This window comes from Salmo trutta, chromosome 29 (genome assembly GCF_901001165.1).
Source record: "Salmo trutta chromosome 29, fSalTru1.1, whole genome shotgun sequence".
NCBI lineage: Eukaryota > Metazoa > Chordata > Actinopteri > Salmoniformes > Salmonidae > Salmo > Salmo trutta.
In genome coordinates this window covers 6,446,812-6,456,850 of record NC_042985.1, presented here as the reverse complement: position 1 = coordinate 6,456,850, position 10,039 = coordinate 6,446,812, and the positions used below count along the sequence as shown (strand labels likewise).

Here is a 10,039-nt window from a genome sequence, read left to right as displayed (position 1 = left end):
CTTTCCAGACCTTGCACCGTCCCGTCACTCAAGGAGAGCAGTTGTTGTTCCTCTACCAGGAGACACTTGTGTTCAGTCTGCATGGTCAATGCAGCACATGCAACAATGTTGATGAAAACGATGCGGTTTTCACTTTGCTTCTTAAATATAAATCCACTAGCGTTCTATAATTACACTATTAGTTTGTGTTTCTTACATCTGCAAACAGCTAGTTTGTCTATTGTTAGATTGTTGGGCCTAAATCTTGTTAGCCGCTAATGCTAGCTAGCTAATAAATGTACTGAGTCAGAGCAAACGTAATTTTCTATACAGCCTGATAATACCTGTGATGGTGTAGACCTAAATCAGCATGTTGTTTGTGCAACAGTATCTTCTAAATCAAAGAGGAATATGCAAAGAAAGAATATGTTAGCTACATGAAGCAGCTAAGAGAAAACATTCAATGTAGCCCCATAGTGAACACTTATCAACACTTTGGCTCCTATCCTGTGACAATAACCTCTCCCTGGCATTTTTCATTTTCATGTCAAACCACACTAGTTAAAGTGCCCACTATTATATTTTAACTAAAGAATTAGAATAATCATTCCATTTCCATGATTCAAACAGTTCACCCAAGTGTTTAGCTCTAAATTGCAAGTCAAATCGCAATTGCAACATTTGGTTAAAAATAATGCCTTGTCTGCTCATATCGTGCAGCCCTACATGGCAGTGTAGAAGTTGTGTCCAATGAGTGCAGGAAATACAGAAATGTATGATAATGCTGAAAATGATTTTGGGTTGAATAGAACAATATAAAACAATCAGAATGGACAAACATTCGAAGTGATTTCAATGAGTCTGTGTGTTGTCACCCTAGTGTCGCTCACTACTTAAAGCAAATGTAGAACTTTTATTATTCAAAAACAAAAAAGTCAAATACCGTCCTTTTTTTTTAATGCAGTGATATATTTTGGCCATAACACCCAGCCCTAAACTAAAGTGGGAGAGAAGAGAGGAAAGAAACAGGCGAGGTGAAGGTAAGGACAGCCAGCCAGCCAGCCAGCCAGCCAGCCAGCCAGCCAGCCAGCCAGCCAGCCGAGGGGGTGGGGTATTGAAGCAAAGACTTCTCTAGAGAGGGATCAGGGGAATGACATGCCTTCCTCCCATCAATCACTGATATTACTCCCTGCATTTGTCAGCGTGCCGTGCCCGCTATCGCCATTACATCTCAGAGGTCGCACCCACGGACCCATTTCCAGCCCATTCTCCACTGTAATGGCTTGCTCCCACCACATCGCAATTAACCTTTTTATTGCCAACCTGACAGCCAGCTGGAGACAGATCATTGGGCGACGTGGGCGGGATGTGTGTGTGTATGTGTGTGTGTGTGCATGCAAGCCAAAAATGTGGATGCTACCACGATTACAGATAATCCTGAATGAATTGTGAATAATGATGAGTGAGAACGTTAGACGCACAAATATCATACCCCCCAAAAATGCTAACCTCCCCTGTTATTGTAATGGTGAGAGGGTAGCATGCCTTGAGGTATGATATAAAATGCTAACCTCCCCTGTTATTGTAATGGTGAGAGGTTAGCATGTCTTGGGGGTATGATATAAAATGCTAACCTCCCCTGTTATTGTAATGGTGAGAGGTTAGCATGTCTTGGGGGTATATTTGTGCGTCTAACTTTCTCACTCATTATTCACGATTCATTCAGGATTATCCGTAATCATGGTAGTATCCACATTAATGTAGAAGAGTTTAGAAACAGCTCTACGCTAAGGACAAGTAGGAGCTAAAGCCCAGCTCTGTGTCTAAGGACAAGTAGGTGCTGTAGCCCAGCTCTATGCCTCTAAGGACAAGTAGGAGATGTAGCCCAGCTCTATGCCTCTAAGGACAAGTAGCAGGTGTAGACCAGCTCTATGCGTTTGTAAAATGGATTTATTTAAATCCTGAATCCCATAACAGTTGACCCGGGTGAATCTCATTGACTCTGTGGTTGTATCATTTTATAGCAGGACCTGATCCCAGGCCCTTCCCTCAGAGTGCTGCTGTCTACATAAAACATGCACTGACCACACTGACACAGATTGATGGACGGCTGTACAGAGTCAGACTCCACTAGATACCATGAAGCCACACACACACACGAACATGCGCAGACGTGCGCGCTCTCACACGCACAGATTCAAACTGACACCTCTCGCTCGCTCACACACACACACACACACACACAATGAAGCTTGTTCTCTGTTGAGGTTGATTATTTTGATGCGGCAGTGTGACCTGATAGGAGATTTCCCATGATGATAGTGTCGGGTCAATCCATGTGATCGAGTGGGGTGGGGTTGGGGGATAGCTGTGGGGACACACACACACACACACACACACACACACACCTCCAGCGGGCTGCAAACAATGTCAAGTCGTCTGACGCCATCGTATATTTTGTGTCCCATCGTATCACAGTGTTAACATTGAAAGGCCTAAAGACAATGACATATCATGCATGTTTCATTGGATCACAGCAGCTAATTCTATAGGCTAAAACCATCAAGGAAGGAATGCTTTCAGGTAGCCTCTTTTCAGCAGTATAGATTAGAAAGCAACCTTTGACCGACACTAGGTAAAACAGACACTAGGTAGAACAGTCTTCACTGTGATAAAACAGGAAATGTTCCACATGGAATGATGGGTAATGTAGTACAGTGGTTCAAACTTTTTCGGTTACTGTAGCACCAACTGAATTCTTCTCCGACTTGAGTACTCCTGACGAACCCCCTGTGGATAGCCCAAGCACCCCCAGGGGTCCTAGTACCCCTGAGGCTAGGACAGGCACCCCTAGGGGTCCAAGTACCCCCTGTGGCTAGGACAGGCACCCCCAGAGGTTCAAGTACCCCCTGTGGCTAGGACAGGCACCCCCAGGGGTCCAAGTACCCCCTGTGGCTAGGACAGGCACCCCCAGGGGTCCTAGTATCCCCTGTGGCTAGGACAGGCACCCCCAAGGGTCCTAGTATCCCCTGTGGCTAGGACAGGCACCCCCAAGGGTCCTAGTATCCCCTGGGGCTAGGACAGGCACCCCCATGGGTACCGAAATCCCCTGTGGCTAGGTCAGGCACCCCCAGGGGTCCTAGTATCCCCTGTGGCTAGGACAGGTACCCCTGGTAGGAAAAACACTGCTGTAGTACATCCGTTTTTCTATGGGGCAATGGTCGTCCGTTCTCCTCAACGACTGACAAGACGAGCTCATTAGCTCCAAAAGGTTATGATAACACATGCAGTAAGAGATAGACCGTGAGAGTGACTTCACACCCACACCTGAGAAGGCTACTCTGGCGGAGTCTAAGATGAAGGCCCTCTCCAGTCATCCACACTCCCCTCTCCAACATAACAGGGCTGAGGGAGAACATAATTGCATTCCTGCGCTCCTCCGCCTGCAAATTGAATTTCGGGGCAAGACCCAGCTCAAACACCTAATAATCCCCGCTGCTCTGCTCGGCTCTCTCACCCAAATGAAACAAGGTCACATTGTACAGCCCTGTGGCTCGCAGAGCCCACAGCGACATACAACCAGACCCCCCCTCATGTTTTTGACAGTGCAGCAACATATATTGAAAATATACTGAAAATAAGCACCAACACAACAGTTGGACAACAGAGGCCTTTTCTCAGGGCATGCTGTGTTCTTAGGATAGGTAATGTGATCAGACTGGATCAATTAGTGCACACTTTCATTTACACTGTATGCCAGTCCCTCTTTTCTGTCATCTATTTCTCACTCATTACATACATTATTTATTGCTGCCTTTCAACTCCCTCTCTCCCTCAGTCTCACCCAGAGAATGAAATAGAACCCAGTATTATATATGTTCTGTGTATGGGTCCTACCTGCCACGGTGAGGCGGGCGGTGCGGCTGGCAATGGTTCCCAGGCTGTCGATGGTGGCCACACACTGGTACGTTCCCTCGTCGGGCTTGTTGTGCTTGGAGTGCACCACGCTAGAGATGAGCAGTGAGCCGTCAGGGAGAACACGCCGCCGCCCGTCGTCTGGCGCCAGGCTCAGGAAGGTTCCATCCTTTTTCCACTCCACACGGGCCTGGGGCGCAGTGGGCTCCGAGGCAGGGTCCCCGCTGTGCGCTGAGCAGTTGAGCAGTGCCGGGGCACCTCTCACGGCCAGTGTGTCCCACGGCTCCACCGAGAACCAGAAGGGGCTGAAGGGCCGCGCCGCCGTGCCTGGAGAGGAGGATTGAAGTTCGTTAGTTGTAATTAAACAATGGCAGTACGTTCTTGTTGACTTGAACAGCCTTTGACAGGAAGTAAAACCGTATCGGCCCTAGCACAGAAACTCATGTATTTTCATTTAGATTCAGTCTGTGACAACTGTTCACCTGCCATTCCACTTCAATCAAATCACTATGCGTTAAGTCACATTTCAAAACCATCAACGACTCACAAAACCCAATTACTGACTCATACATTCTATATTCATAACTAAAACTTAAAACAGACAGCACAAAACATATGAACAAACTATTCAATGTCAAATTCAGTACAAAATGTCTTCCTGCTAGTTCACAACAAACCACAGCCAAAACCAGCCCACAAGAATTCACTGGCAAGAGGCAAGGCAGAGACAAATCTTATCCTGTTCCTAAGTCCCCTCCCTACAAAAGTGCTTGATGAGAAGGGAAAGGAAGGTGTTGGAACGCTTTCTTCCAGCCATTTATCCCTGCGTAATGGTAAACCTCACTGACAACAATTGCTCTGCATTTAACCTCATACATAATTCAGACATTCACCCAGAGTCACATAGTGGTATTGTTTAGATAAATACCCCAATTATCAGTTCTGCAGGGGTGAGAAACAGAATAATGAAAGGGTTCTGAAGCCAGTTTTAATAACACAACGAACAGCATTAAAATAAGTGGCTGCATGTTAAATGTAGTTTAAATGATTCCTGTTACGTTCCAAGGAGGTGACATCAGGAGAGGAGGAAAGGAGAGAGGTAGACAGAGACAGAGAGGGAGATGGATAAAAAGCGAGAGAGGAGGGAGAGTTGCCAGGTGTGTGGCGTGATCGCAGCATCAGTTCTACCATTTATCTTCTGGGGGTAATGTCTCTATCTCAAAGCGCCAGTTGCCCCGTCGCACGGTGCCTTCCCATGGAGAAGTTATACATGTTATTCATTAGAGGCAATATGGCCGCTCAGTCCCCTTCACTGCAGCCAGGTAATCCTAAACAAACAAAATAGTATCTTCTGTTGACTTGAGTTCATTTTTATTTTTACAGGGACAGTGCACATTAAATCAACATTTGAGTAAAAGTGACTGTTTTAGCCAGGCGGCTAACTTTCAACAGCAGTCCCTGGGCAGGTTATAATAGACAAACAATGACCAGTGAGGGCCTCCCAAGTGGCACTGCGGTCTGAGGCACTGCTATGCAGTGCTAGCTGCGTCACTACTGATCCTGGTTCGATCCCAGGCTGTGTTGCAGCCGGCCGCAACCGGGAGACCCATGAGGCGGCGCACAATTGGCCCAGCGTCGCCTGGGTTAGGGGAGGGTTTGTCCCATCGCGCTCAAGCGACTCCTGTGGCAGGCCGGACGCAATGCACGCTGACACGGTCGCCAGGTGTACAGTGTTTCCTCCAAAACATTGGTATGGCTGGCTACCGGGTTAAGTGAGCATTGTGTCAAGAAGCAGTGCAGCTTGGCAGGTCGTGTTTCGGAGGACACAAGACTAACTACCAATTGGATATCACGAAGTTGTGGAGAAAAAGGGGTAAAAATTTTTTTTTAACAATGAGCAGTGAACACATGCAGAGCAACAGAGGACGAGCCACGCGTAGCACGCAGACAGAGAGCGAGCCACGCGTAGCACGCAGAGCAACAGAGGACGAGCCACGCGTAGCACGCAGACAGAGAGCGAGCCACGCGTAGCACGCAGACAGAGAGCGAGCCACGCGTAGCACGCAGACAGAGAGCGAGCCACGCGTAGCACGCAGACAGAGAGCGAGCCACGCGTAGCACGCAGACAGAGAGCGAGCCACGCGTAGCACGCAGACAGAGAGCGAGCCACGCGTAGCACGCAGACAGAGAGCGAGCCACGCGTAGCACGCAGACAGAGAGCGAGCCACGCGTAGCACGCAGACAGAGAGCGAGCCACGCGTAGCACGCAGACAGAGAGCGAGCCACGCGTAGCACGCAGACAGAGAGCGAGCCACGCGTAGCACGCAGACAGAGAGCGAGCCACGCGTAGCACGCAGACAGAGAGCGAGCCACGCGTAGCACGCAGACAGAGAGCGAGCCACGCGTAGCACGCAGAGCAACATAGGACGAGCAACACATTGCAATTTCCACACCTCACAAGCTACAGACAACAGATAAGATGAAACTGGCCCTGTCTTTCCCTCTTGCTCTCTTTTCCATTTATTTTAAGAATTAAGACAGGATCTCTTCGCTTAGAAAGACCATTAGGGAGAAACTATGGAAAGCAAAATAGTAAACTTCCTGAAAGGAGCTACACATGTTCCATCATAACATATATGGAGACAGTGGTCTTAAAAGCTCCTTAAACTGTAGCAAGTGGTTGATCACACCACATCAATAGGTCTAATGGACCCGTGTGTCTATAATGGGCAGGCCTGTGACTGTGGCACAACAGCAGGCTGTGGATTTCTATGTAGGCTGGTGAGACAGATGGAGAGAGACCTGTGTGGAGCTACTGCAATGGGACTTGTCCTCTCCAGCAGGCCTCGAGCACCATCACATGCTTAATCATCTCAGTCTTCAGCTGCTGTTGGAACAGTTGGGGAAGCTGGGCTCTGGGGGTCCAAATCACACCATTTGAGACAAAATGACCGCCTTTAGCAGCTTTCAAGCAGGAGCAGTGGAAGAAAGAAGGCTCAGCCGAGGCTTTTTCTAAGGGCTATGGTGTCAAATTGGCTGACCATATGCTTTAAAGCGCAGACACACAACATCCTTAGTCAGCAGAGCAAAGTGACTGGAGTGGGGCTGGAGCACAGCTGCCTCTCTTCCTTTGACACACTAAATTCAGGGTCATTCATCTCGTGGCCAACGCTCTGCTGATGCAGAGGCTGGAGCAATACAGCAGACACAAACCTCATCACTGCTCTGTGGCTAGCTCCCTACACAATAGCGCCCTGCTCTGTGGCTAGCTCGCTACACAATAGCGCCCTGCTCTGTGGCTAGCTCGCTACACAATAGCGCCCTGCTCTGTGGCTAGCTCGCTACACAATAGCGCCCTGCTCTGTGGCTAGCTCGCTACACAATAGCGCCCTGCTCTGTGGCTAGCTCGCTACACAATAGCGCCCTGCTCTGTGGCTAGCTCGCTACACAATAGCGCCCTGCTCTGTGGCTAGCTCCCTACACAATAGCGCCCTGCTCTGTGGCTAGCTCCCTACACAATAGCGCCCTGCTCTGTGGCTAGCTCCCTACACAATAGCGCCCTGCTCTGTGGCTAGCTCCCTACACAATAGCGCCCTGCTCGGTGGCTAGCTCGCTACACAATAGCGCCCTGCTCTGTGGCTAGCTCCCTACACAATATAGTGCCCTGCTCGGTGGCTAGCTCCCTACACAATATAGTGCCCTGCTCGGTGGCTAGCTCCCTACACAATAGTGCCCTGCTCGGTGGCTAGCTCCCTACACAATAGTGCCCTGCTCGGTGGCTAGCTCCCTACACAATAGCGCCCTGCTCGGTGGCTAGCTCCCTACACAATAGCGCCCTGCTCGGTGGCTAGCTCCCTACACAATATAGTGCCCTGCTCGGTGGCTAGCTCCCTACACAATAGCGCCCTGCTCTGTGGCTAGCTCCCTACACAATAGCGCCCTGCTCGGTGGCTAGCCTGGCAGCGGTGGATGGACGTGTAGGCCCATCAGTGGATCATGTGGCTGGCTTGAAGCGAGGTAAATCCAGGTGATGAAAATAGTCTTTGTAGTTGCATCTGCACCGAGCTGATATTTGCAAGCCAGTTTATCACAGAGCCAGTGCACTGTGCTGACACTGAGCGCTTCACTATAAACAAAATACATAAACCAGGTTTGGAAATGTCAGAGGAATTCCATCAGCCCCCCCATTATAAACATCCTGATTCTGCATCCTTTTGTTTGGTTTACAATGTGTGTATGTTCCTGCTATTACCACAGTGCTTAGGGTGAACAACATTTTACAACTGTCTACAGTACACCCTTATTGAGACCCATAGGGATTACAACACAGCACAAACAGCTATGAGACCGGAATAGACTTGAGCCGTAAGCATTTTTTCAGCCCCAACTTTAAGATCCTATTTACAGTGCAGCCAGAATTTCAGTGTTTTTTGGTTATCATTAAAGGTTAATGAGCAAATGTTTGAGAAACAACACTACAAATCCAAACACCAGATAAAAGATGAAACAAGCCCAATTCTATCTCCCAATGAATAGCAGAGTAGACAACAGCGGTTTTACATTTTGAAAGTGCTACAGTGCTATAAAATAGTGGATGAATGTTTGTGATAATATATACATCTTATTTGTCCAACAAAACCAGGGAGCCGCGCAGTCTACAGCCAGAGAACAGAGTGATTAAGAAGCAGTTAGATGTAGGAGAGGGGAGGAAGACCCTGTGGGGTTAAGTAGGGAAAGAAGAAGAGTCTCGAGGACAAACTCATGTCAGCCAGGAGGAGCGCTCTACCAACAACAAGGCCAACAAACTCCATTTGAAACTACACAAAAAGGCACCTCTACCATCAAAACTTTTACAAGAGAAAAGTCTCAATCTTTGACAACCCGAGGCAAACTTAACTTTGGCTTATATAACTGCATCCCAAAGGAATACCTGTGAAAAAAGAAGAGTTGCACACACTACTGAACTTGTCGTTGCCAAAAAGATGTAACACTTTCCTCATGTCTGAGTTGCAAATAAAGTCAAAGAATGTGTTTCTTCCAGTGAAGAGAGTTGTGTTATTTTAATCCACAGATAGATTGATATCTGCAGGGCCACAGACTATTCCTCCATTGTTTACTTGAGAACACAGAAAGAAGCTAGTGAACAACAAACGTATATATGTAACCGATGTGAAATGGCTAGTTAGTTAGCGGTGGTGCGCGCTAATAGCGTTTCAATCGGTGACGTCACTCTCTCTGAGACTTGAAGTAGGGTTTCCCCTTTCGTTGCAAGGGCCGCGGCTTTTGTGGCGCGATGGGTAACGATGCTTTGTGGGTGTCAGTTGTTGATGCGTGCAAGGGTCCCTGGTTCGAGCCCAGGTTGGGGCGAAGAGAGGGACGGAACCTACACTGTTACATATACTCTTCCAATGTCTATGGACAACAACCAATCGTTATGCCAGGGCTTCATTGGGCCCTGAAATAGTTCTGTGCTGAAATAGTTTCATTTCACACAGCTGCAGAGTTACAGAGGGGAGGGAGTGTTATGGGCAGGGATGGGAGGTGTCAGAAAGAAACCGCATTACAGGGAGCGAGGTCTAATCTCTTCTGCCCTGCATTGTGGGGCCCACCGTTTGTCTTGAAAACATGGTCTGTCTGCAGCCCTGGCCGAGACAGGAGCAGAGGGGAGAAAATTAGGTTGTCTGCTTGATAAGTATGGGCTGTTACCTCGGTCCCGCCGCTTCCGAAATCCACTTTACTCGGCAGTCAGAAAGGGTTTGAGATTGGAAGCGCAGCTTACGGCAGTGTCCTGATAGGCACCCCTTTCTCCCCGAGCCGGGTGAATGGGAGAGGAGTGGATTCACACCGACGGATGTGCTACATTACTACTGTGCCAATGCCGAAAAATGTTTGTATGCTGCTGTTTGAGAAAGGCTTTCAGGGACATTACAAGGCTGGGAAAGTGAGAGCGTGCTTGCGCATGCGCGGTGTTCACAGGATAATATTAGGATATAAGTGCACTTCTCAGAGTAGCTGAAGAAGTGCATTCTGAGTGTTTTGGTTGGGCTTTTGCAAGGTAACTGAAGGACCTTGATGCCACAAAGTCACGTCAGTTAAAGTGACACTAATCAGCTCAAGGATGGGGAATCTACGTAGAGGCTGTTTA

At 48.5% G+C, this 10,039-nt stretch overlaps 1 protein-coding gene across 11 annotated transcripts in view; it reads right to left on the bottom strand.

Moving 5' to 3' along the window:
- Nucleotides 1–10,039, bottom strand: part of LOC115166817 (neogenin) — a 246,523-nt gene that overhangs the window by 172,171 nt on the left and 64,313 nt on the right. For all 11 annotated transcript variants that reach the window (XM_029720664.1, XM_029720669.1, XM_029720675.1 and 8 more), the window contains exon 2: nucleotides 3,877–4,221. In XM_029720664.1, coding sequence (XP_029576524.1) covers nucleotides 3,877–4,221 — 345 coding nt within the window. The remainder of the gene's footprint in view (nucleotides 1–3,876; nucleotides 4,222–10,039) is intronic.